This window comes from Acanthopagrus latus, chromosome 1, assembly GCF_904848185.1.
Source record: "Acanthopagrus latus isolate v.2019 chromosome 1, fAcaLat1.1, whole genome shotgun sequence".
In the NCBI taxonomy this organism is placed as follows: Eukaryota; Metazoa; Chordata; class Actinopteri; order Spariformes; family Sparidae; genus Acanthopagrus; species Acanthopagrus latus.
Window position 1 is genome coordinate 15,503,189 of NC_051039.1, and position 27,655 is coordinate 15,530,843.

General features: G+C 43.3%; 4 protein-coding genes across 7 annotated transcripts; 2 read left to right on the forward strand and 2 right to left on the reverse strand.

Moving 5' to 3' along the window:
- The first annotated feature begins 1,289 nt into the window (after window positions 1-1,289).
- grhprb (glyoxylate reductase/hydroxypyruvate reductase b) lies at window positions 1,290-5,069 on the forward strand. Its single transcript, XM_037104709.1, has 9 exons — window positions 1,290-1,527; window positions 2,400-2,533; window positions 2,615-2,687; window positions 2,813-2,929; window positions 3,045-3,133; window positions 3,230-3,334; window positions 3,457-3,592; window positions 4,577-4,707; window positions 4,837-5,069. The coding sequence occupies exons 1-9, from the start codon at window positions 1,355-1,357 to the stop codon at window positions 4,956-4,958; spliced, it is 1,080 nt and encodes a 359-aa protein (XP_036960604.1). The 5' UTR covers window positions 1,290-1,354; the 3' UTR covers window positions 4,959-5,069.
- Window positions 5,070-5,172: 103 nt separating this feature from the next.
- On the reverse strand, window positions 5,173-12,705 carry LOC119017636 (zinc finger and BTB domain-containing protein 5). 3 transcript variants are annotated; one of them, XM_037094446.1, is made up of 4 exons: window positions 12,590-12,705; window positions 11,147-11,360; window positions 10,202-11,053; window positions 5,173-10,090 (listed from the first exon to the last, which is right to left on the reverse strand). In XM_037094446.1, exons 1-4 carry the CDS (start codon window positions 12,613-12,615, stop codon window positions 8,930-8,932), a joined length of 2,253 nt encoding a protein of 750 aa, XP_036950341.1. In that variant the 5' UTR covers window positions 12,616-12,705; the 3' UTR covers window positions 5,173-8,929. The 3 variants fall into 3 exon arrangements, with proteins under 3 accessions (XP_036950341.1, XP_036950348.1, XP_036950358.1); XM_037094453.1 differs by lacking the exon at window positions 12,590-12,705 and adding an exon at window positions 12,244-12,579; XM_037094463.1 differs by lacking the exon at window positions 12,590-12,705 and adding an exon at window positions 12,111-12,579.
- A 683-nt stretch (window positions 12,706-13,388) lies between these two features.
- polr1e (RNA polymerase I subunit E) lies at window positions 13,389-17,287 on the forward strand. The gene is made up of 12 exons (XM_037094476.1): window positions 13,389-13,536; window positions 14,366-14,469; window positions 14,578-14,654; window positions 14,730-14,815; window positions 15,006-15,061; window positions 15,151-15,295; window positions 15,763-15,873; window positions 15,987-16,083; window positions 16,177-16,307; window positions 16,413-16,494; window positions 16,747-16,878; window positions 17,011-17,287. The coding sequence occupies exons 1-12, from the start codon at window positions 13,461-13,463 to the stop codon at window positions 17,174-17,176; spliced, it is 1,263 nt and encodes a 420-aa protein (XP_036950371.1). The 5' UTR covers window positions 13,389-13,460; the 3' UTR covers window positions 17,177-17,287.
- On the reverse strand, window positions 17,225-24,717 carry fbxo10 (F-box protein 10). Of its 2 annotated transcripts, none has more exons than XM_037094431.1 (11): window positions 24,473-24,717; window positions 23,550-24,176; window positions 22,135-22,950; window positions 21,794-21,943; window positions 21,086-21,222; window positions 20,329-20,399; window positions 20,062-20,214; window positions 19,596-19,946; window positions 19,194-19,501; window positions 18,894-19,081; window positions 17,225-18,390 (listed from the first exon to the last, which is right to left on the reverse strand). In XM_037094431.1, exons 2-11 carry the CDS (start codon window positions 24,132-24,134, stop codon window positions 18,210-18,212), a joined length of 2,940 nt encoding a protein of 979 aa, XP_036950326.1. In that variant the 5' UTR covers window positions 24,135-24,176; window positions 24,473-24,717; the 3' UTR covers window positions 17,225-18,209. The 2 variants fall into 2 exon arrangements, with proteins under 2 accessions (XP_036950326.1, XP_036950318.1); XM_037094423.1 differs by having other exon boundaries at window positions 19,194-19,504; window positions 24,473-24,706.
- Between the last annotated feature and the right edge of the window lie 2,938 nt (window positions 24,718-27,655).

The following is a 27,655-nucleotide window of genomic DNA, read 5'->3' on the forward strand; positions in this document are numbered from 1 at the left end:
TGTTTCCGGGTTACAGAAGTCACATGACCGAGTTCGTCCAATAGGGTGACAGTATTGTTCAGGACGACATTTGTGACAACATTTCACTGATTTTGGAAGTTTTTCCACCTTAGATATCAAGCTATAAACAGGATATTCCCAAATTTACTACCGATTATTTTTTGTTGTTTTTTTCCCCCCTGTCCTTGCTTGTATTTAAGGAAGCATTTTTAACCCTTGGCCAGGGTACTATAGATGAAAAATAACCTCATAACCCATGAATTACCATGTGTTTTATTAATCTACACTGTCCCTTCTTATATAAACTGAACTATAGCTATATATATATATATATATATATATATATATATATATATATATATATATATATATATATATATATATATATACGTATATCAAATATAACAATAAAAAAGGCTATATAAAAGAAGGTTGGGGTGTAAAATACCTGTCACAATATACGGATTGATAACATTTACGGAAGTTTTGTAGCTTAGTAAATTGGACAGAAAATCCTGATCATGATGGATTTCATGATGTAACAGCTGGATTCAATGTGTGACATTACCTCCTCCAACCAGCAGTCATGACATAGTGAGAAAGTCTTTATCAGTCTGAGGAAAGTCGGTCATCAAGCAAATAATGTCTCTTCTATTCTCATGATATTGCAGACAATAACATTTGTCTGATCATCAATCTTCTGATGTTATCTTGACACAATATTTTGTTAATGAAGCTCAGTGTTGAGCAAGCATACCATTATTTGAAAAAGAAATACAATCACATTGTGTTTAAGACCCTTGCAAAGGGTCTTTTTCTTTGTACACCAGTTTTGGACACCAGTGATCAACTGTTTGACTGACCTGTGACAACAATTGGGGAAAGATGAATGCAAAGCACTGTGTAAAGCTCAGCTTCAATGGGGAAAGAAGGAACAGGTCGCTTAAAACCAGTTCCAACCAGAGGAACAGAACAGAAAATACAAAACTGTTTAAAGAAACAAAGGTCATCAGCCAAGTGAAACATTTACATCCCGCTGAGTCCCATCCTGAGCGATGATGTAAGGAAAGCAAGTCTGCATTTGTGTCATTTGTGTTTGTGTATGCTTGTGTGGCTGTTTGTGTGGGTGAGAGAGAAAGCCAGACAAAGATTACACTCCTGTTTAGTTTTCTGGGACAGTATCCCTCAACTTCAGACTTTGGAGACACCCTCCCTCTGATCATATTGGTCAAAGACACACATGGGAACCTCCCCCGTGAACTAGAGCCAAAACCCGTGCACATGCACACAACAGACTCCAAAGTACCACTTCCACCACTCGGACACCTGCCCACAGATTTACTCTCCCTTGGCAATGTGGTGCAGTCGTATGGCACTGCGTCGGCTCCAGCGGATCGCTGTTACTCCTTTGAATATCACTGGAGGTCTCACGAGCAACGTGCGGAGGGAGATGGCAACCCTTCCACGGGTGTATGTCACCCGACAGATCCCACCCGAGGGGCTGAAGATCCTCCGCGAATCTGGACAGTGAGTCACGGGGGAACTAAAAGAATGAGACATCTTGCAAGATCAGTTCTAGTATCATATATCTGAATTGAGACTTTCTGAATGTATAATGTCTGCTTTGCCAAGTTCATCATTTACGTTGAGTAAACAGGACTGCTAATGTTTGCCCTGAGGTTAGTCAGATAAGACAAGTAGCCTAAAGGGTATTCCCCCACAGTGGAGTTGGGAAAAATGTATTTTTTAAGTATGTTTTAAGATGGCCAGCGATACATGTGATATAGCTCGAAATACTGCATGGATTTGGAGCTTTTAAATTAAGCTTTTTTCTGTGGATAATTAAAAGATAAGGTTCACCCAAAAGTTTATTATCTGTCATTATCTTTTCACCCCCATGCCGATGAAAAGTTTGGGAAAGTTTCGTGCGGAAAAAATGGCTCCAAATCCATGGAAGCCCTGAGATCCAAAACTGAAATGAAAAAGAGTTATTTACACACCTTTTTAAAAGCAGAAATCTTCTGCAGCCACCAAACTAAATCTGCACTCCCCTTCTGAAGTGGGTGGACAAGCTCGACTTTGTGCCGGGGGTGTAAATAACATCTTTATAAATCAGCTTGGGATCTATGGAGACTTGGATTATGCCACACGAGCTGCATGGAGACTTTTTTGTGGGGTAAATTTTAAATCAAGCCCAGATGTACTTCAGTTTTTTGGAAGAATGCTGCAGCGCTGTTTTGCTGTGAGGCTAAAGAAATGCTTTGTGGACCACAAAGATTTCAGTCACCCTGTGAGCGAGTAGACAGTGACTGACCTTTAAGGGTTTTGGGATAAACTTGCCCTTTCAGAAAGTACTTGGATTTGATTTGGCCCTACAGCCTTGGTTTCTGATTGCCCAGGGTGCAGATTGAGCTGTGGGACTCTGACGACGCCCCCGTACCCAGGAAGGAGCTGCTCCAGAAGGTCAAAGGTGTTGACGCTCTGCTCTGCGTGCTGACAGAGAAGATTGATGCAGAGTTGCTGAACGCTGCAGGTCTGAGGATAGTGCTTGAGTCAGTTGAATGACAAATGCAATGAGAACCCCTCTCAAACATGCATATGCGTGATCCCACAGGCCCAAACCTGAAGGTCCTCAGTACCATGTCGGTGGGTTTTGACCATCTCTCTTTGGAGGAGCTGAAGAAAAGGTGATTCCTAGTTTTCTCTTTGTCTTTTAAATGTGTAAAATTGCTGGTTTGTGTGTACATAAGACAGGGGCAATACAATCATGTATAATATTATGTGCAATGCTTGTGTGTGTGTTATCCTCCAGAGGTATCCGTGTGGGTTATACCCCCGATGTTTTGACAGATTCTGTGGCGGAGCTGACTGTGGCCCTGCTGCTCACAACCTCCAGGAGGCTCATAGAGGCCACACATGAAGCCAAGACGTAATGTTCCACACACACACACACGCACGCACGCATGCACGCACGCACGCATGCACACACACACTCAAATCTTTTTGGTCAGAGGTGAAATACATCTGTCCCTGTCTTGTGTCAGTGGTGGCTGGGGCACATGGAGAACATTATGGCTGTGTGGATACGAGCTGGCCAACAGCACTGTGGGTATCCTGGGCCTGGGGAGGATCGGTGAGCAAACAGCATCTGGAAATCTACGCACACCATGCACATTATCATCCAAACCACCTTCCTTTTCTGTGATTCTGAAACTTCTTCTTCCCTAAGGTGTGGCGATCGCTGAGCGTCTGGCACCTTTCAAAGTAAAGAAGTTCATCTACACAGACGTGGCCCCCAGGCCTGAGCTGGCCAGTCTCATCAATGCAGAGTACGGTAAGGACTGATGGACACTGAGATGTCTCATGCCGGCGTTTTATACTACTATAATCAAGCAACCACGACACAGTCAGGCTTTATTTCAATGTGATAACGAGTGTGACTGTCTCTTGGTCTAGTTTCTTTCGACGAGCTGGCAAAGCAGTCAGATTTCCTGAGTGTGTGCTGCGCTCTAACACCGGAGACAAAGGAGATCTGCAACAAGGACCTCTTCTCCAAGATGAAGAACACCTCCATCTTCATCAACACAAGCCGGTACCCTTATCTCTCAAACACACACTGAATCACCCCAACACATGCTGTACACAATGCTGTGTGGTGAAATACTCAATAGGGAAAGATGCAACACAGCGTTAACTACAGTGAAGTCAAGGGTGGATTACCAACTGCCCGCGGTGGAAGAAGCACTCAGATCCTTAAGTAACAGTAGTGTACCACAGTGTAAACACTTATTTTTACAAGTTCTGGATGCATAATTTCACATAAGAAGAACATAAGAATGAAAGCACATACAAAACAGTAACAAGAACTTAGTGTCAAAAGTGCAATAGCCTCTTTAAGAGTATTAAATTATGGAGCATTCAAGGTCCCCAAAGATGATATGTGATGTGATGCTATGATTTACACACACAAGTTATCATCATGTGCAATTTAAGAACATGATGACTTCACATAAATCCCAGCATAGGTGAAAAAACACCTGTTGACAGATGTTGTGCAACACTTTATGTTAAGGTAAGGTAATGTTTCGTATGTAAAAGAGATTAGCAACCAAAGCAGTTCTGTAAATGAAGTGTCGTAAAACACTATTTCAATCTGAAATGTAGTGGACTATGAATATAAAGTACTTTGAACTGGATATAGTTTGATTCAAGTACCTAAAATGTGTTAGTTATATGCGGTACATGAATAAATGTATTTTCTACTACTGATTCATTTATCATTTAATGTATAAAATGCCAGAAATCAAATATACAAAAACTAAGTCTTTTTTTACAGTCTAACACTGTAATGCTTTGAGACATTAAGGCCTCCATTCAAATATTCACTTTTAGAACTACATAACTACATAATTGTTGGCATTTTGCTCAGAAATGACAAATAATGAATGATGAATCAGCTGATCATTTCAGCTATGGAGTGTGAGATGGTGTCCATGGCTGATCTACGCAGGTTAATCTGGCCATGTGTACAGTACCTGTGTTCTTCCTTAATTCTGGTCCATGTGTCTCGTGTCAGAGGTGGTGTGGTGAACCAGGAGGACCTGTATGAGGCTCTGTCCACTGGGCAGATAGCAGCAGCTGGGTTAGATGTCACCGTTCCTGAGCCTCTTCCCACAAGCCACCCACTGTTTACCCTCAAAAACTGTGGTGAGTCGATCAGATATATACATATACAAAAACAGCTGTTTTTTTCAGTATACTTAACCAGGATTCATTATCACCACGCTCAGTTCTCACTACTTACCAATCTGTCTTTTCAACTGTCTCCTCCAACAGTGATTCTCCCACATATCGCTAGCGCCTCCTATTCTACCCGTAATGCCATGTCGGCCCTGGCAGCAAACAACCTGCTCCTCGGCCTGCGAGGTGAGCCGATGATCAAAGAACTCAAACTGTAGGAAGAAACTGGCTCCACTCTGACGACTGGTTGCATACTGGACCCTCAGTTTCCACTCATGTACCCCATTATTCTTTAGAAGATTAAAAATAAAACAAGAACTTTAAATGTATGATGGAAAGTGTCCTCATTCTTGTACAATCTGTGCAGCTGTATCTCATATTTCATTTCAACTCAACAGTCGCCAACAACAAAACTGACTTTCATTGTTTTTTTTTTTTTTTATTCAGTTTATACAACAACTGAACATACTATACAATCGTCATCGCCCTCGACAGTAAAGAGACAAACATTTAGTCCTCTCATGGTTACACTATGTTAGGTATACAGAAAACAACAAACAGAAATACTTCAGATTTGGCATATCAACAAAAGCCCAGCTTTTCAAGCTAGTGGGCGTAAGGCAGTGACTTTCATAATCAATTCAGGCCTTTTTTTTTATATGTTTTAACATTTTGGCATAATCATACAGGGGTTTTACAGTCAGTGCATTTTTCTTTTGTTAGAGTTTCACATTTACGGTTTATGCAACAGTTTTAGAAGACAGCACCATAATAAACCTTTACAGGCCACTGTGTGAGACATGGAAGCCATTTTGGAGGATTTCTCCATCACATCGTCACCGCTACCTCTCATTATTTCTAAAGACAACATCCCAGGAGGCTGAATGTGATTGAGAACACACACAGATTTGAGACTGAACCATCAGCAATAATTTTAAATACTGTGGCCGAGCTTTAATGGTACAATATGTAAGGATTTTAGTTTAAAAAAACGACTAAAATGAACAACAGAACGTGATCAGTTTTGCTGTTATGATGCCCATGAGCTGTGTTGCAGGGATATCTACTGAGGCACTAGCTGCTTACAGCTAGCACAAAGCTCCAGCAACACTCGCTCGGTGCTCTGAGCCCACCGTCTGGACTGCTAGCAGCCCTACTAACTGCAGCTACATTTAGCAGCAGTTAGCGGTTACTCTGGCGATATGCTGCCCACAACTAGCCAATTCTTACATATTGCACCTTCAACAACTTTCCTATTGATTCCTTAGTGGCGACAAATACAGGGTAAGTTAGCTTATGTTTACAGGAAAAACATCCTACAAGGCATATTATTCTTCTGAAGTAAAAAAGTCAACATTATCCATCAACATATGCTTCAAATAAACCTGTGTACAGCCTAACAGTGTGATGACTCTACAGTACAATAAGGTGCAAAACTAGGAATGGAAGCAATGACCGTGTGTTTCTCATCGACAGTGTAGGTGACACAAAACAGCAAGCAACAAAGTGTACAGAAAGGCAAACGTAGTTAGAAGTGTTATTTTTTCATTTTGGTTCACTAAAACAGAACTCTACAACACTGCATGAACACTGATTTCAATCCACCGACTGTCTATCAATGAAGCTGCTCTTATTCATAACCCACAGGAGGTCAGACGCATAGTAGTGGGGTTGATGTAAAAATCCTTTATATGTCATTCTCTATCAGCTGCAAATTCAGATTCTCTCTTCTGAATCTTACGCAAATCGCCAACTCAAACATAACTGTCAAACTTTTTGACAGCATTTCTTAAGTTACAGGTAGACATTAAAATATAGCTACAAACATTAAAAAAAACTGCTAAAAGTCAAATCAAAAGATGACATAAGACCCTATAAAATCCTTTTTTTTTTTTTTTTAAATTTCCTCCATGTGTATTTGCATTTCACAACCTGTGGAAATGATGTATTACAGATGTCAGCAAACATGCGACAACCCTTACCTAACCAATTCTGATGGTTGTGTAAAAAAACCCTCGGACAATTGTAACACAGCAACGTTTTCACATAGTTCAACATTCCAGTAAACATCTTAGTTACAAAAAAATGATTTGTCTAAGTGCTTTTGTAACGGATGCAACATCAGATGTATAAAGAGACATGTATAAAGCACTGATATCAAGTACAGTAGTAAACCTATACAAATATTTTCTTTTTCATTGTTTGTCATTTTGTCTCTTTTAAGAGAAAAATTAGGAAACCAACCACATAAATGTGCAATATCTATGACTCTTCATCTCAGCCTGACTTCTGCCCTTTTAATAAACACACATACTGTACACAATAGAACACCAGCGAGCAGGGAAACATGACTGATATGTGGACGGTCAGTAAACGTGTTCACCACAGCCAAACTTTTTGTGGTCATTCCCAGGCAGGAAGGAACAACAGGGAGGGGGAAATCATCCAGATACGAATTTTGAAACAATTGTTAACCACAAAAGATTGCATGTTCTGCACATTATGACAAAAACTAAGGTGCATTTCAGAGCGTATTTTCCAGGTAATAAAATGGAATTATGATGCACAGTTTTCTCAATAAGTGACTGCAAGGCCCGCTGAATGCAGATTTCTTTCCTGCTGTTAATAAGAAGATTGTACAGACTATTGCCTTGCTCATCGCTCTGATTTTTTCCCCCCTAAACAACAGAACTGTATCTAATGTTAATAGGCTTAATTGGGGCAAGATGATAATTAGTGCAATTCAAATGTTCCCACTTTTCCAAATCTTGTACTTGAAACTATAGGTTTAAATAGATTTCAAAGTGAGACTTATTCCTGTCGGCATCTGAGGTCTGAGTAAGTGCAAAATGAATCATCTTGCCAGCTACCAGACAACAAGACTTCCGATGATGGTAATTCAGAGGTTCTTGGGACTGAAAGGCAACTACTGAGGTCAAACTGATAACATCCACTCAGTCAAACTCATTTTTGGGTTCCTCCCGTCCTAGTCAACCATGTTAAACACATACATTTTTTCCTCTACAGTAAATAACATAACCTGGTTATATTACAACAGCATAATGTACCAACTACGGGGTAAACAAAAAAATACTATAACACTAGATTCTTGTTATATTTTCTGTTGGTTGATGTGGGCCTGCCTCACAGAAGTGAACCTGACTTCATCCACATTCTTGTACAGTAGAGAGAGTATCAACAGTTCTCACAGGAATCACATCTGGCATCTAAAGCGACTCTGAATCAGTCGGTCGACAGCTAATAACGCTGCTGTCGCACAGAGCGATTATGGTCAGGTGTGGGATGCTGCTACATGTTGTACAAATGTTCAACGGAAATCTACAAGTTATTTTACACTACATTTCTTCTTAAAGGATAAGTTCACCCTAGTTTTGTAGTCTGCAAAACATTTCTGAATCTTTACAGTGCAGGTGGGGATTATTCTTATGCTTTTAGCGAAGCGGCTACAGTTCAGATTTTTTTTTTTCCCAGAGACTTACAAGCTGCTGTTACAAGACTTACAAGTCCCCATCTACTTCAGTTGTTTGGGAAAATGCTGCAACACTGTTTTGCTGCGAAGTTCCATCACTATTTTGGAAACTTGCTCCGTTTGATGGAAAAAAAACTTCAACCAACTTTCCATCAGAATTGGGGAGAGTAGATAATGACTTTTCCTTTGTGGGTGAACTTATCCTTTAATGTTGGTGCTGCACAGCTTCTGATCTGCAAACACTGATCATAACAGCAGATCTAGATTTCACTTAATAACGAGAAGGCCCAGGTGATTCTTTTTAGAAACACAACATAAGCAACTGTGTGGCTGCTTTAAAAAGTCCTGGCCCAGATAGTATTAAGTCTGCATGTTGCATGTACTGACGCTGATGAGAGTCCTCATATTTATTAATCATACTCCTACAAGGGAGTATCCATAGTGATATATGTGATACTGTTGCACGTCTGACAATCTTTCAAGAGTCCTTAGAACTTTAACCGACTTTCTGCTGTGGGTTTGTGCTGGAAAAGAAAATGTAAGGTTACATTGACATCCCTATCTTTGGTCTGTGATCAGGACTGGTTAGTCTGGACAGAACATCTGTGACAGCTTTAAAAAAAATCTAAATATTTTAGGGACATGAAACCCTTCACTGATTTCTAATGTATCCATTCTGTCGGCCCGCTACCTTCAGTCCTACAGCAGCGCATTGGACATGTTACTGTTCTGCCAGCGCAGGCAGGTGGTCTTGGAATGCTTGTACAGGTGGGAGGACTGGCTGAAGCGCTTCCCACACTTGAGACACGCGTATGGTTTCTCTCCCGTGTGCACTCGGATGTGTTTCTTGCAGTCAGTCAAGGTGAGGAAGGTCTTGCAGCAGATTTTGCAGGCGTATTTCCGAGCTCCTTCGACCACCAGGACGTTATGCTCCGACAGGGCCTTCTTGCACTTGGACAAGACGTCGGCTGAAGCTCGGGTCAGCTGAGGGGGGAGCGAAGTGGGCCTGCCACTGTTTATCTCGTACCCACCACTCTTATTTAGAAGCAAAGGACTGGTCAGGCTTGAGGAGGAAGATGCTGCATCCTGAAGTACGCCACTTACCCCTTCCTCTGATCCCATCCCGGTGGCCATTTTAGGGGCAATGCGTCTGTAACCTGGGTAACCGAGAGCAGCGGCAGTCGCTGCACCTCGCGAGTGGCGTCCCAGGGAGTGAAACCCCAGGCTAGAGCGCTGGAAGTCCAAATCAAAGGGATCTACACCTCCATGTCCTCCATTCCCACCTCCCCCGCTTCCTCGAGGGTTCCCTAAACCATCATGCAACGGGCGAAGGAATAGAGAATCAGGTTGAAGGTTGTCTCCGAATCCGTTGCGACGCTCACCACCAAGCGGACCTGACTGCAGAAGAGAAGAAGAAGAAGCAGAGCCAGATGGCCCAGCAGCTTCCTGTCTGAGTAGGAAATGATGTGCTACTGCGTCACCAGTAGTTGTGTTGGGGAGGTCGTCCCCTCCAGTAACTAACCCTGCCCCGCTGCTTCCGAAATCTTTAGGGCTGAGGAAGCTGGAAATATTGAAACCAGTTTTGCCACCCAGTCCGTTATTACACCCGTACCCTCCTCCGACTCCGCCACCTCCTCCCATGCTGCTCTTGAGGAGGAGCTGCGAGCTGGGCTGCAGCAGAGAGTCGGAGCTGGGTTGGGGTTCAGAGGTGAAGCTGCGGTCGCTGCTCTCTGGGCTCAGCTCCGCCTTCTCCTCCTCGCCTCCAGGCTCAGCCCGGTCGCTGCCTTCAGCCTGCGATGTCACGTCGCTGATTTCGTCAGCCGGCTCGGGCGAACTTAGCGGCTCTCGTTTAACCACCACCTATAAGTCGGGGAAAACATAGAGGAGGGGTTTCATCAAACGGCAAAGTAAATTTCAATTTAGAATACAATATAAAAATGATGCTGCTTGCAGCTGGTTGCTCAACTTTACCTTCTGTTCTTCAGCCTCCTCCTCCTCTGTCCCTGATTTGATCTTCACCCCCATTCTGTTATCCTGCTGGTCCTGGTCATCCATGTCCTCCTCCTTGTTCACCCCTCCCTGCATCCTCCCCAAGTCCTCCCCCTCGCAGTGTCCACTATCCGACTGGCTCGGCATCTGAGGGTCATCTTGGGACACTCCCACTAAGCCAGTGATTGCGGCATCCAATTTGGATTCATCCCCCATCTTGTGGGAGTCTGGTGAGAGCAGTACTCCCTCCTCGCGCTCTGTGTTCATCCCTCCCTCTCCCAACAACACCATGTTAGGGGCGGAGGGACGCTGCCTCTGCCTGGGTCTCTCATCTGATATGCCCATGGCCAGAGAGGGCTTACGTTTGTGAAAGCGTCGGATCGGGAAGGATGCTCTCTGTTCAACTACTCCTCTGCCGCCGACATTTCCGACTGCGTCCTCCTCCATCCCGCCCAAAGCAGAGCTCACCAAGCTGAGCCCCAGCTGCTGCAGGAGGAAGGAGCGCTGCAACTTTGACGTGGCTGCGTTTGCTGTGAGGTTAGCGTTAGCAGCCAGGCCAGGGTTTACTGCTAAATCTGCTACCTGCTGCTGCTGCTGCTGCTGCTGCCGGTGCCTCTGCTGTTCCTGCTGAGAGTGGTGATGGGTGGGTCGGTCAGAGGAGGGGGACATGGGCAGAGTGCGTGTGGTCAGGTAGTGTTTGCAGGCCTTGACAACATTGTTTAGGTGCAGATGTGAGGCTGCAAGGAGGATGTCCATGACGTTGCTCTCGCCCAGCATCAATGTAGAGGTGTACATCATGTCCACGAGAGCAGCAAAAGCTTCAGCTGTCACCACCTGCAAGTACACATAGAGTTCATCGACTAGTTTTTGGTTTTTGAAACATTAATATATCATCATCCTTTCACAAGATATCATCAAGATCTTAACCTCGCTGTCCAGCTGGATCATGTTCATGCTGGCATCTCCCTCTGCAACAGTAAACAGGGCTCTGAAGTGGGTGCTGCAGGCCGCCAGCACCGAGCGGTGGGCCTTGAAGTGCCGGCTGCCCACCACGATGACGCAGTCGCACAGCTGACTGTGGACACGCTGGTAGTTGAGCTGCTGGAAGATCTGCTCGAAATGGCCCGGGAAATCCATGGCCCTGGGGACAGATGGAGGTTAAAAGGTTGGAGAGGGTGGTCATTAGTCGACTGACATGACATCTAGTGACAACAGGTTTGACGAACAAATTATTCGTCGACCATAAATGCAGGAACCTCCTCTTATTTTTCATTATTTCCCCCCTTCATGTATTATAGGTGAAGTTATCAGCCTCCTTGGCAAAACAAGCCACTGGGTAACTGAGTAACTATCCCACAGACCACCTTGCAATAACAAAGTACTCTTTAGCTACTCTGTGCAGCAGTGTAAAGGTTATGGAGGCCAAAAATGATGATCAGGGCAGAACAGATGGAGGTAAAGGTGGTGTTGGTGAGGTTTTACTCTCACAAAGCGTTGATCTTATTTGGACACAGGCACAAGATATTAAAGGATTATTCTGTGGTCCTGCAGAACTTCCAGTGACAGTATTGATGAACTTGCATCAAGAGCAATGTTTCCAGAGAGTTTCTATTCTTGCTGTAAAGTAATATGCTGTTAAATAATTCTCACTTTCCCTTATCTGTTACCTGATATTTAAGGTATGTAAGTTAGTCATGTCAGACTGATAACTGAGCAGCTACAGAGCAGCGGATGTGCTCTGCAGCACTGTAACAACGTCAGATAAGTGGGATAGTTAGCTAGCTCGATTGGCTAACACAGGTTAGCCAGTTAGCTAGCCAACTTAGCAAAAACAAAGAATTCTATTGTTATGAGGATGACACGAGAAAAGAAAAACATTGACCAATGTTACCTTGAATTTTCCGAAAGCGCCGGTAACGAGAACAGAAATAGGCCCCTGACCAGAAACCAGACGAGGCTAAAGTTAGCCGGCTACAGACCAGCCTGTTAGCTACAACGGAGGCAGTGAGTAAGCATTCGGTCACCTGTCTGGACCGGTTGTCTGTATCCAAGAGGGAGCCTTTTTTCCATCAAACGGAGCAACAGCTAGTCAACATTCCCGCTGCTACACTCCACGTCCTCTGCGGTCCGCTCACTAGCTCCCTGTGTCCTCGTATTGAATGTTTTTTAGCCGTGGAGGCGAGAGCTAACAGTGATGTGCGAACACGCTGAGCTGTCCGTGTCACCCCCCGGGGTACAGTCTGAGATAACGCCAGCCACCCTAAATAAGACAGGTCCTGACCGCCAATATCGACCCGGCTCTGACGATGACTGTGTTATGATTTCTAGTAATTTATCACCCTCAGACGGGTTTTTCCCAACCAGACTCACAGGGTGGCGCTGTGCTTCACTTCCATGTCCGTGACCTCGACGAGGTGAAGAGCTGCAGTTACACGTTTCACCGCTGGAGGTCGCTGCTGCGCCCTCAGAGCCCGGCTATCCAAAGACGACAGTATGTCAGGATGATAACCCTGCTGCTATTTTCTTATAAATCAGATATTAAGGAGTTTTTTTTTTATTCTTTTATTTTAATGCATATATTTTTCAAACAGGCCTACATATAATATTTCTGCACCTAGTAAAGATCTGTTTTATAGAATGTACTATGTATGCCATGTGGTGTGGTTGTATTTGTTGATGTAATGAATGCTAGTTTTCATATTAGAAAGTAATTTCTTTTATGTAGGCCTAAATGTATGATCAACACCAAAAGCGTTATGTTTAAAAAAAAAACAAAAACAAAACTGTGGCAGACTAACAAAAAAATTACAAATTGGTTTAAGATCAAAATCAAATTGTGTACAATATATGATCGTTTATTCAACAACAACGGGGTACCAATGTCTACAAGCTGGCACTGGCAGGATATATAGCATTTAAAACACTCAGGAAATATATGTGACCAGATTCAAAACCTATCACTGTATCACTGCTTGTGTGAAAATACTGTAAACCGACATTTTTATTACGTTCCCAGTTGAATCCAGAGCCATACACGGATTTCACCATCACGTTTTTCAAAACAACTGATTGGAGAAATATCCAAACTCAGGAGTGCCCGCACCACCAGTAGTTTATTCACCTATAGGACACTATTCATAATGCAAAAACTAATTTAATTTCAAGGAATGAATAGACGTTCTTATTCTTTACGAACTCGGAAGTCCGCAGCAGAGAATTCTCTTGCTTCACCAGGAAACTCATGACAACAACTATGGCTGCCTCCTGCTCGTTGGTGTGTTGTGGAGAGGAGAGAGGCTCCGATAAAGCTGTTATCGGTGACTTTCTTTCATTTTTTGCTCGTCAGGATATTATAGAAGAGTATTGTAATCGTAATCGTGCCTGTAAATGTCGGGTCGTACTTGTCTTCTCTATTTTAAACTGCCATTTGTATCGTACACGTGGGTGCTAGCAGCAGGGCTAGTTGTTGAGTTGTGTGGCTGTCTGAGGCAGTTTCACCTTATTTGTGTGTGTGTGTGTGTGTGAAGTTACATTTGACAGTGGTTACGCAGACTAAGAAATACAAATCCTCATTGCATAGTTTCATACATTCAACTTAATGTCTAACTTGAAACAAACCTAAGTGTGTTCATGTGTAAAACACAGGCGTTGACAATGATGGAAGAAGTACTCAAGTATTTTTACTTAAGTACTTTACATGTAGAAATACTCACAGCAGTCAAAACTGTATCCGGCATTTATGCAAAATGGCTTAGATCTCAATAATGTACCTCATATCCTTTATGTACTATCTTTTATAATAGTGAATTAATGAATTATTGTCACATAAGTTTTGCAGTTAACTAATTTAGGAATACTTTTATCATTATAAACACTGATGATAGCTCGTCAAGGCATCATTAGTCTTATTTCAACCTATAATTAGACATCAGTAACGTTATCATATTTGCAGTTATTTATCTTAATCTATTTGATCAAATCATGTCATGGCCTAAAAAGCATGTAATAATTGTAAAACCCTTCAGGATTAAGGACTATTTGGCAGAAAATGGAAATACTCGAGCACAATACATCATTAAATGCACTGAGACACTTTCCACCCTTTGATGTTGACGACTCTCTTGATCACGTTTCTCCCTCTCACAGTCCAGTTTTCTAACGGCCGCGTCAAAAATGCAGACAAACTGGATTTCACCATGTACAAGAACACAGATGAGAGAAACCCCAGGAAAAAGAGCCGGCGGATATTGGTGAGGGAGATGAAGGGCTGCTTCCGTCCTCATTATCATGTGTGTTATGTGGGTGTGTCGCTCCACTTGAAGCACTTTCATGACTGCGCTTTGTTTCCCTCTGTCCAGGTCGCTGAATCAGACAGACTGTCCTATGTTGGAAACAATTTTGGAACGGGGTCCTTGAAATGCAACAACCTTTGCCAGTAGGTTAACGCAGTATGTTTTGAGACACTGTGGCTGTGACAAATGACTAACTGTGACGTTTGGTGTGTGTTCAGATATTATGTGGGAGTGCTGAACAAGCAGACCATGCAGATGGAGGTGCACAGTGCTCAGCTCTTCAACATGCAACCTCATATACCAGGTAAAAAAAAAAACAAAAAACAACAACAATCACCACCGTGCACTTATTGCAGTCTCACTTTAAAGGAGTCTACATACCCCACGTTAGAGTAAATCATCCAAAACAACCATCTCGTCTTTTGAGATGAAAATGAGTTTGGCTTGAGATTATTTCTGGTGGTTCATTCACTTGTGATGTCTTCTGTCATCAGGAGAGACAACAGACAGCGCAAAAGCTCAGGACACTACTCTGACCTACAGAGACAAGGTGAGATCGTTTGTCCAGAGAAGACTGAGCTCACTTGAGAATAAACTCAGCGTTGGTGTCTCGATGTCATGATCCGTCTCCTCCTTCAGGTCGACTCTTTGATTGAGGCGTTTGGCACCAACAAACAGAAGAGAGCTCTGAGCTCCCGCAGGCTCAATCAAGTGGGGAGTGACACGCTGCAGCAAGCGGTGGCTAAGGCTGCCAACACGGTGATTGACCAGAAGGGACTGGAAGGTAAGGCCACGTGTTTACATTCACTGTGTCTACGTGCACTTAATATTCAGTTATTTGCTCTCATTCCAAAATATCCCTGTCCAGCAACCTGTTGACATCCAGGTGTTTCATACATTTTTAAAGCAAAATAGCCAGCTAAAAGCAACCCCAGTTTGTGGCTGCTACCACTGTGTAAAAAATACATCGGAAGAGATGAGGGACTCTGCCCACAGTGCGAGTGAATAATGAGATGATATCATTATCGTGAATTAATCCAAAAATGTGACCTTCTGAATTTCCAAATACAAAATGCTGTTTACGTGACGTGTCTGAATTGGAATAGCAGTGGGGTATTAGTGTGGACGTAAACGTCGTCTAAACTGTCTAAGTTGCGGAAGTGGGTTGTCTTACTCTCCTTTCGTGGTCTTCTTCTACTCTTGTGCCACAATTGTGATTTCCTCATTTGTTCTTCCTCTCTCTCCCCTCAGCTCTACAACAGGAAGTGGCAGAGACAGAGTCCCAGGCAGAGCTGGCTCTCCACCTGCCTCCCTGCACTGCAGACGCTGACAAACCTGAGAACGTCTACGCGTTTGACGATCGTATCCTACATATTGTTATGTGTATGTCAGTGCAACAACAGTAGATGGTGTAACAGATGATTGAAAGCTGCAGCTCGGGTTGTTAGGTCTCGGTCCTTAATCGATGTCCACAGTCCTGAGTCCTGTAGAGTTTGGGGCGCTGGAACAGGCTGGTTCAAAGATGGCAGCTCTCACCTCAGAGGAGCTGCAGAAGATGAGAGATGATGGAGGGTAAAAGGGCCTCACTTTGCTAAGACATTTTATTAAGCTACATTTTGTTTCGTTGCCTTCTAATTCAGTTTCTACATTGTTTTTTTTTTTTAGGCGCTTGTGTGTTGTGAAGCTCCTGGAGAGCATGCCAACTGCAAGTGACACCAGAGACAAAACATCACGCGGTGCCTTTTATCTTTCTCTGCTCCTCAACCTGGCACGGCAGAAAAGCATCAGCCGCAAGTGTGAGTAATGTTTGTCTGCGTTTCATCTTAAACGTGTCGCTCAGAAGTGTCCTCCTGCATGTCTGAAGAGCGCCGACTAATTACAAGTGACGTTTACATTGACAGTTGGACAGGAGGAAGGCTGTCCTCGCATCATTCTGAATAAACTGATGAAAACATTCACTGTGGAGACTTTCAACAATGGCAGGTATGATAGTGATCAAAGTTGTGCACTTCTGTCATCTAGTTATTGTCTTTAGGGACATTGTTTAAAACCTTTTATGTCACTAGAATGTCACTTAAAAGAGGATTCTATCCCCATTTGTTATTGTATCGTGGCTGTAAAAGGAAAAATTGTTAAAATTATCGTATATAATTTGTAGTCACACTGATATTTGTAGCAAATACATTTCCTCTAATTCTTGCACGCAAATTTGTTCACCTCTCCTTTCCCTCTTAGGATCCAGAACATGGTGTCTTCATCAATGCGTGCAAAGCTAGCAGCATACTCGCTGGCCCTGCTGTTGCATTTGGGTCACATGACTGCTGACCTCACATTACTGCACCGTGACCTGGGCATCACTGAGGCCAAGTAGGTGGTGGTGGGGGGGTTGATTCAATTGTGAAATGTACACACTCTTGTTGTACATGTAATTATCAAACCACATGAAACCCTGTCAAGAGTTGCACAAGAACAACTGCCTGTTTTTGTGTCTTCCTATAGGATAATTGAAGTTGCGAAATCAATGGGACTGACCCTGATTAGACCAGCCCGGGTGAAGTCTGATGAGGCCGGACTGCGAGACGACCACAGTCAGGCTTCTCTTGTACTGCCATTGGTCAAGTATGACCAGTTCATGGAGAGACGGAAACGCAAGAAAATGCACTAAAGGTCAAGATAGGAAGAGACGAGAAGGGGATACAGAGAAAACTGAAAATGCCACACGCACACGAGGACTTTATTAATGCATTTTGTAGACAAATAAAATGGTGAACTTTGAGTTGTACATGACTTTGTTCCTTAACGCTTACTATGAAAGATACGAAAAAGCGGAGTAATGAGCTGTAAACAAATTCTAGATGAGAGAAAACATCTAGCTCAGACAGTCAGAATGTATAAGCACGTTTGTAGTCGGTACATATTGCACACTGAACATAATATTACTTTTAAACTGGCAATTACCAGGTGAGTCTGTGCATCGTGTGTCACTGTGCAGCAGACTGATGGTGTCTCGAATGACAACTTGTCCTCCCTCACTGAATTTCTCCAAAAACAACATGAAACACGAAGGACAAAAAACACAGACTCACCAGGAAACAAAGCAGCTCCGTGCAACAGGCAGAAGCTTAAGTTTGGCCTTTTTTGTTTTTTTTTGCATATGCACCTCTCACACTATGACAACTCCTCCTCCTAGCTACAATCATTGATTTGATTAAAAAAGTCAAACAAGGCACAGCTTTACTTTGTAACATGTTTGAAGCTGGCATCTCTGAAGCCTCTGGCTCCTGCTAGGATTTATAAATGTGCACCTCCTAACCAGTGAGTCTCAGAAGCAAACGGATGAAACCACCTACTTCTACAGCAGTTCTGTACATATGTATGCAATGTGCATCTTAAAGATTACCGGTAAGTTAAAGCTTCAGTCTGTGAATGGTTGTTTGACTTGAGTGTGTTGTACTTCAGCTGCACTCCATTATTTGACATTTACACAAATTTGTAACATTTACAAAATCTGGTTCCAGATTTACAAAATATTGTGACACATTAACGCACTGTAAGGTGGACGTCCCTATTAGTGGTTATACTCAAAGCAGCCTCTCGCTCTTTGGACAGTTACTACAACTGGAGAGTATCATTTAAAGTCAGTGTGCTCCACGTGTATGACATATGCTGACCATTCATTCATAAGTGCCCGGCAGTATTCACAGGATAGAGCAGAACATACTGCCACTATGGCAACCGCTTTCTACAGTGGCGCTGATCCTGGTCGTCATGGAGATCCCAAGTCGGGAGGGATATTGGGAAGAGGAGAGGCCAGAAGGGGAGCTGGCCAATGGACGAGGTGGAGGGTTTTCCAAAACCCAGGGAGGAGCAGGTGTACAGCTACAAAGTACAAAGAGATTAAAAATGAGAGTAAATACAAATTCATACAAATTTAAGAGTGCAACTGCAATAACTGTTTTTTGGGGGGGAAATATGTGGGCAGCAGACACAAACTGTGACATTCCACCTAGCAAACATTTACCTAGACATACAGCACTTCATTTAAAGGCGTTTGTGGCTACTTGGTTGTCAGATATTGATTTGATCCGTTGAGAGAAGTATGCTCTACTATGTTTACCAGGTAATTTAGTGCTGGGCATGTGGTTTATAGCAAGTTTTAGAGTCTTTTTTTCTGAAAACAACACTACGGAGCGATGAGATTGAACCAAAACAGTAAAGGTGCAGTTGGATCAGAAACTAAAATAAAGCTCCATAAAGCTGAATATATAGATTACAGTTGCTACAAGTGTGTGAACTGCAGAAAGAAAGGGAGAAAGAGTAACAACCGTAAAGCCACTGGTGGTCTCTGAACCTGTGGCACTTTCTGTTGGTTGCCTAGTTACCTGTTATTATGCCTTAGAACACTGTTGTTGCGCAACGCACAGCTCTCATTGCCAGGATCCATATGCAGTAGTGATTTTTTGTTTCCAGGGTGGCCCTGGAACAAGAGATTGTCATGGACAACGCCTTTTACTGGCCCAAGCACAGCGATGCCACAGCCCTGCGCTGGTTGGATGCGGTTGCGCAGTATCTAAAGATAAAAGTTAGAAAAATGATGAAGTGATGGGTTGATTTCTCATTAAGGAGTAATGTACAGCGCTGTAAAAGTAGTCACACTGTGTTCATTCCCTAATCCTTCTCACCTTGATGTCAGCACTACCAGAGACTTGGATCCCATATCCACAGTTTCCAACCACATCATTCTCCACAATCTGCCCGTTACCCCCGAAACTGACGCCATGGCCACCGTTTTTATAAATGCCGTTACCACGAAGCTCCACTCTGCAGTCTTTCTCCACCGTTACACCACCTCGGCCATTGTCCACAATGCAGTTTGTAACCAGCCGGGTAAGTTGACTGCTCTGCAGCACAGTAATGCCGGTGCCACGGTTACTGTTCACAAGGTTAGAGAAAACATTCAGGGGCTCACTGCTCTTCACGTACAGACCAACTGCTGCAGAAAAGGGAGAGGTAAAGATGGAGAGGACGTCAGACGCATGAAGTGAGTCACTTAAGTCGACACAACCGCTAGGTCTATTTTTTACCTCCGTTGTAGTTCATGCAGTTGCTCTCCACCAGGGCCACACTGATTGAGCGACGGGCAGAGTGGCGCTCATCCTCACTGTCCAGATCACTCTCCCACGCAAATAGCTCCCCCTCTTCATTCAAGTTCTCCTGCCCTTCTCGCCCCTCTCCATCTACCCCCCTTCTTTCCCCGCTGCCTCCATCTCCACCAACACCGTCCTGCCCTGGCCAGTTCCCCTCCCTGGCCTCGATGTTCCCTGGATCCTTTCTACAGAACACGGCCAGCCCGTACATGCAGTTATGGGTGATGTAGTTTCCCAGGAGCTGCGGGAGGCTGGAGGACATAACCCACACACCACAGCCTTTGTTACCTTAAGAAACATGAGAAAGAGGAGACATCGAACATCAGTGTTTGGAAAAGACAAGAGCTTGAGATAGATGTGCTGTTATATGATAAATGTATTCCACTGCCTTGGAATTACATACAGTAGACATGGTTTCCCTCAATAAGTCCACGGCCTCTCTCTCCTACCACAACACCATCTGAGTAGCCATAACAGATGTAGTTGTTCCTCAAGATGGGGTCACCTCCTCTGCGGATGTCCACACCTCCCCACTGGTTCTCTCTGATCACATTCTCTGGAATTAAAATACATTTACTGTATATGTCAAAGAAAATCAGGGTTCATGACTACAAATAAGTGACATGATGTGATATGTGGAAAATGAGCCGGGACAGAATGACTTACACACCTGATATCATTCCTCTTCCATTCTCGTTTATAGCTATCCCTGCTGCCTGGCCCTGGAAGATGTGATTCCCACTAAGAGAGAAAGAGTGGAGAGAATATGAGCACTTTATATAGTCATCTACACAGAAACAATGGGCTTGGCTTACTTATATACTGTATGTCACAAACTGCACCCTACAACTTATCAAGCCATACACCAACACATATTTTTGATTTGAAGTTGATAAGTTTTAACTTGTTGTGTGGAACATCACATTAACAGTGCAAACATACTTTTATATACTCTAGGACTGAATGCCAGTGTCTCCATTAATAAACTGGACATCGCTAATAAAGACCAGAGGTGAGCCATAGGAACACTTGCATGTTAAGAAGAAGAGACTGTAAAGGTAGACTGTGTCCTGCCACAGGTATAAATCACAATAGTAATCAAGGGTGAATTCCATTGAGCTGCTTTGGTTTCAGGGTACTGGTATTTCCGATGCTGGCTCATTGTCCTGACTTATTAGGAAACATCTGTGTTTTCTATGCTGAGTCAGACTGTGTGCTGTGATTGTCTATTGTACTGGTGGTTTTAAACAGAGCGCTCAACATTATTGTCTTAATTTTGGTGCATTAAAAAACAAAAAGCTATGCTTTTTCTTCCTCACTGGAATAAATCCTCTACAGTGCATTATGTGTGAACACAATGAATGAAAGCAGAGAAGCGAGGACTACACATTCTTAGGCAATTTATATGTGTGTGGATTCCCACCTACCTGACCACAGGATTGCCGCTGAAGAGTATATACACGCCTGCTTCCTTGTTGTTATAGATCTGGTTGCTCCGAATTGACCCTTTTCCATTGCCAAGGACAACAACCCCTGAACGTAAACCGCTGTGTATTTTGTTACACTGTGGAATGACAGACAAAGAGTAAAAATGGAGTAGAGAAGGCAAACTAAAAAGAGTTACATTTGGAAATGTACCAACTGCTGTTCCAAGTTTCATCAAATGTGAGCTTCTACATGATCACTTTTAAAGCCTTTTATACATGTTCACACTCAGCATCCGTTTCTATCATGGACAGCACTTGGCACAAAACTGAGGGAATTCAGACCAGGTATTACCATCTGCCCTGCGTGATTCGACCACAAGTGGACAGCTCTGAGAGTCCCTCAGTTCACACCTGGCATTCACATACGTCTCGAGTGACCACTTGTAATTGGATCGCACATCCCAGCTCTATGTGTAAATTAACACGCACGTCAATGGGACAAATTAAGTTTCTACTCACTCAACATCTCAGAATTGATAAGCTAGGTGCAAGGGTGCAATGTACCATCTGGATCTCTCTGTAACTGACTGAGATGCCATTGAAAGCTCTGTGTAAAGCTATTAGGTGTAGCTTTTAAAAAAAAATATTTTGTAAAACATGTATTGCTTCTTTCTGTCAAAACTTCATAGAAAAGGGAACAGCAATCACCACAATGATGGGGTTAGCCCCTTTTCGGATGTCCAGCCCTGCCTCCCCATTCGAGTGGATGTCGTTTTCTGCAATGAGGCCCTGAGCAGAGAGGCGCAGGAACACACCCGATGCCCGGCACTCACACACTTCGTTTCTCAGCATCACTATCTTAAGGAGGTTAGAGGAGAAGGAGAGGGAGATCAAGTAGCACTTTGAATAGGAAACGACTGCTTAATTACTCATGATCTGAGACACTTAACTTGACAGCAAAGCCATTGAACTTATTGCATTTAAATGTGCTAAGATACATTCAAGCTTCGCGCCAATAGTCTGGAAAATGTTATCATGATCTTATTTACTGTGGAGTTCTGGATACAGCGGACAGCATAATTCAGCCCACGGAAAACATTGCCTTCCAGCCGAGCTTGTCCATAATTAGACAAATGCACGCCTCCCTTCCCTTCCCTGAAGAGGCAGCGTCTGAGGATACAGCCATGGGTGGATGCTGCCAACATCTGAGCCTCAGGGTCCCGGTCTAGTTCCTGTTGAAATGTGAGGGGTTCGGGGGTTACAGATGGGGGATCCGGGGAGGAGGCCGGTGGTAGAGAGCCATCTGGCTGGGGCTTGAGCAAATGGGACAGGCCGTGATGGTCACATGGGATTTTGTAATCCAACGTACATGGGTTTATGGTGTTAATTCCTCCTCCATCTTCCTCCTCTCCCTCGCTGTGGTCACTCCAGCAGTCTTCAATCACTGTGCCCTGACACACTGCATCTACCCCAGTCCTCCTCTGCCAGTCCTCTATGTTCACATGCTCCTTTTTAACATTGGCACCTGGAGGTTGATGCCCACCAGTGGAACCTGCCACATGGCCTGTGGGGGGGCTGCGGTTATTCCCAGATGCGCCACATGACGGGAACGTCCTGGCCAAGGCAGCCAAGTGTTTGCAAGCCCAGTTCCTTTCTGAGACAGGGGGGCCTTCAACTGTCACAGATGCTGTGTCACTCCCAGAGAAGTCACAGCTGTCCAATAAACTGAGGACGACACCCAGTAAGTGGGCTGAGCTGCCTTGTGAGAAGGAGCAGAAGCGAGCCTGACAGGTTGCTGGGCCGCGGACTTGCAACTGAGCCCCCTCAAAGTTGCAATTATCTAGCTGGACATGACCCCATGACGTCTAGAGCAAAACAAGGAGAGAAAGGTTGGGAGTCAGACAGACTCAGCAAGAATGAAACAAGGAGAAATACACTAGGGCTGCAACTACGGATTATTTTGTTTTATGATTATTCAGTTGATTACTATCTAGATTTATCAATGAACAATTTGGTCTCTAAAAAGTTAGGAAATAATGAAAAATGTCCATCACTGTCCAAATTGATGTCATTAAAAAGGACCTATTTGTAAAAAAAGTTGATTTTTGAGGCTCATTCCTATGGGTTTTCCCAACTTGGATGGTAGGACAGGTCAGCCTCAATGTCAAAGTCAAAAGTGAGATTTTTGTCAGTCCAAAACCAAAAGATATTCAGGTTAATATGATATATAAAAAAAAAAGAGAAAGCAGGAAATCTCCATATTTGAGAGGCTGACATTAGCATTTTCTTCAATTTCTGTATGAAAATTACTTTAACGATTGATCAATTATAAAAACAGCTGCTTGATCATTTCATTTTGTCTTATCATTGCAGCTCTAAATCACACCTGACTTTAGAAGGATGCAGACAAGGCTGATATGACGCTGCTGTGAGAAAGAAACAATCACAACATGCTGCTCTTTACCTTGTAGACCACAGTGGAGAACCAGGGTGGCATGAAAACCAGATTACACAGCCTGGCAGTGGGGCACTGCTGCTCCATACACACCAAGAGGGCCACCTCACCAAGTCGCCCCAGCCCAACCAGCTCCACGGGCACCTTCAGCGCCACCTCAGCCTGCTCCTCATACACCCCTGGATGGAGGACCACACGGTCATACGGCCCCACCACCCCGAGGGCCCCGCGAAGGGTCTCGAACTCACACCCTGGCCCCACATGCCAAACCCTGCGGTCTTTCCTGCGACGGAAGAAGAGGAGGCAGGCGGAGGACTGGAGCTCTGGTCCATTTTGAGTCCAGGTGCGGGTGGCCAGGGCGTGCTGCTTCAGGGCCTCTCTCCAGGATGGGGGCTCCAGATGTGGCTGACTGGGCCAGTTGGGGTGCCTGCACTCAGGGCAGCCGAGGCAGAGCTGCCTCCAGCGGGTGTTGTCCAGAGAGAGGATGAGCTCCCTCCAGGCACGACACACCTGGCAGCAGCGGCCCAGGTCACGGAGAGGAAGGTAGGCCAGGATAACTCTCCACAGCTCCACGGGGAGGCTGCCCACCTCCATGGCAGCAGCGGCAGCAGCAGCAGAGACACCGGCGGGGAGCACCTGGAGACAGCGGGTCACACGCACACACGCAGGCGCAGTTAAGGCAAGAAGAAGCCGCTAGCGCCGACCGTTACACAACAACAACAACAACAACAAAGATGACGCCGTGAACGCTGTAACACCGTCGTGTTTACAACTGCTTCACTAACATCTACATTGGTTAAAACTTTGCCGCGACTAATGGCGGTTAGCTAGCGAGGTAACTTAGCGCTACGTACCCGCACGTTAGCTTCAACATCACCGGGAGCGCATCGCCTCCGTCACAAATAAGAAAAGAAAAAACAAAACAGCCTCACCTCTTATCAGTGTGCCATAGTTACATGTGAATCAACACGTCTCTTCGGCTGTCTGTCACGGCGTTACATGACTGCGGCGGCGGCGACTTTCTCCTCGGTGCCTGAAGCGTTCACCGCAGTCCACGATGACTGCAGATGTGCCATCGAAATGGAGTTCAATTGCTTCCAGTTTACGGCAAGAGACCACGAAACCAGCGGAGAGTTACTCCGTCTTCCGCTTCCCATCAGTGGGCGTTAACCTTGAGGAGGTAGACCGCAGTCGACATAGTTGTTAACCGGTTAAATCCCCTGTAATACTAACCTGTGTGGTTAAACACGATGCTGCAGACAAGTGGGTGGCGTCAGTCCAACATCTGCCTTCAGGTAACGTTAAGGTGTCACTGTAGTGGTTTTTTAACAATACTCAAACAGTTTTGGGACAAATTCTCCTCATTCTTGCATCAAAACAATTCATCTTTATATATTTAAAGAACACATCTAACAGATACGAAGTTTCTTTCGAATTTAGGGGTTATTTCTTTGTTTCAAATTTCACCCACACATCTGTAAAATATATGTTAAAAGACAATTTACTCGACTTCTGTACTTATAGGTTAACCAATTTTACACATTTGAGTGTGTTTACAGGTGTCGGAGAGTACTATTGCATATGTGAGGTAAAAAAAGTAGTATAAAATATTTTGTGGCTCCAGAGGAAGCTGTTAATCTGAAACTGTCTCCAGTGATGTCACTCAATGGCTAAATTGCATTGTGGGTAATTTAGGCACTAGATTTTTTTTTTGGGAGGGGGAGTAAAATGAAAAAGGTGATTTCTCTGGTTTATTGATTTTGGTCATTTGTTTTTTAACTTTGAGTCCAACATGAGTCCAACAATCTTATATTAGCGCAATGCCAGACCACTTGACTCACCCTGTCTTGAGTATTTTCATTTTCTCCTACTTTCTGTTTCCACTCCAATACATTCTGGAGTTAAATATTGTACTTCTTACTCCATTACATTTATTTGATGAGTTTAGTAACTATGAAGATGACTTGCTTCATCAGAGCCAAACTAATCCATTGTTTCATTAATTTACTTTATTGACAATCTGATTAAAAAGACAGAAAAAAACAGTGATTCAGATAAACAAAATGCTGAATATCAGATCAACAATTGCTCTTAATGCACCACCCATGGAAATATATGTACATGTTCTTGTATTTGTACTTTGGATACTTAATTATATTTAAAGCCAGAAATAAGACAAATCTTTATTCATCCTGAAGGAGACTATTGTGCCATAGATTGATCCACAAAGGATTACAGTGCAGCCAGTAACAGCCACTGGGTTTCTGGGTCAGGGTCACACTTGGCCTAATTTTTTTTTTTTTTTTGAGAATAAAGGGAAGAAGTATTAAATATTATTGAAATATACAAAATAAGACTTAAATACTTTTACTTAAATACTTTTCCTATGAGTGATTTTCTGTTAAAGCATAGTAATACTTTAACATGAAACCCTTTTGTCCAAGTATGACTTTTGAATACATGTTACAACACTGTACGCAAGTTATATTATATTTCATTTGTAAGTTACAAACCACTGATTACACAAACCAAACAAAAAAGATAAAAACAGCTCAACAAAATGGTGTCACAGACAGAACATTTACATTGTGCAAACCTTTGACATGTGACATTGGATGGGATGTGTGACACTGAGACATCACAATGAGTGACTTTGATATGTTATGTTATTTTTTCAGTCTCTAATAAAATCTCATGATCATATTCAGCTGATATAATTTTATTTGATCAAGTTAAAGTTATTGTCTATAAACTGCACTACACCTCCAGGTCTTGTCAGTTCGGACATGAACTGTCAAAAAGCAGATTTATAAAATAAAAAATAAAAATATAAGCTTTAAATGATGAATTATTTTATTTTAAATAAGTGGGTCAATAGCTAAACTCTTAATTCAACTTCCCCTCAGCACAAAATGACAATTATATACTTCATTAGATTATCAACAACAGACTGGGATTTTATTATTAAATGCTTATTAAATGAGTTAAACTCATAGACGGAGCGGTAAGATAAAAGTTCAAGTGTACTTGATGTCACATGCTGGCAAGAGTCAGAAGCAGACAGGCCAACATATCCAAAAGGAACATAACTGGCTGGGCAAAAGTCCAAAAAAATCAGGCTGTGGTTTATAACAGGTCAAAACTTGGAGGCAGAGAAAATAGCTGGCAATTTCGCTGGTAAAACACCAGACAGTCTGATGGGAAAGGAAGGGGTGTTCTGGTTCAAATACCACTAAGTTGATCATGAGGAATAAGTTTACAGGTGAACGTGTGAATTTCGTGGTGGTGAATGGCGGGAACACTGGGGTTACGGCAGGTAAGAGATGGGAGTGGCTGAAGAAAGAAGCAGACGTTGGATTAAGAACTGGCTGATGTTGTAATGTGTTATTTCATCAAGTACTTTCCCTCTTGACTGTCAAAACTATTTTATCTCTTCACCTCTCAACACCAGATAACATCTAAAGGCCCTCTTAATTCCCCTTTCATCAAACTATTCTACAGTATGATTAATTTAACCATGTCACTGCTTATTTCTGTTCCTTACAGTAATTGCTTAAATCAATTATCTTTGCCCCCAAGGAAATTCAGAGAAACACAGAGACTTGTTTTTTCTGAAGCTCTAGTAAACAATGCATATAACATTCACAAACAAAGCTAAAGCAGACCTCTGTATGAACTGAATAGTCCTTGCCAGGAGCAACAGCACTAATACGATGTATTTTGAGATTGCACTGCTAATAGCTTGGCCAGGAACAGCAATATCATGTTGTTGTTGGCTCTGGTCTTAATCACTTTTGGTGATTAGAAACAGATGTACAGCAGACAAATGTTTCCCCTAGAAATTATGCAGTGAAAGACTGTTTAATGTTGGTGTAATGTTGTACTGAGATCAAACATTGTCCGTAACGTCAGCTCCCAATGAGGGAGTTACACTTTACCGTCTCGATAAATGGTGTGCACCTTTGTCCAAGAGGTGGCAATGTTCTTCCACTGACAATCTAATCAAACCCTGTGGGTACACTGTCGGCCACGACCCAACTAAGAAAACAATGTCTGAAATGTTGTTTTCCACTTTGTGTTTTTCAGGACATGCCACTGTGTTTTTCTCCACCATC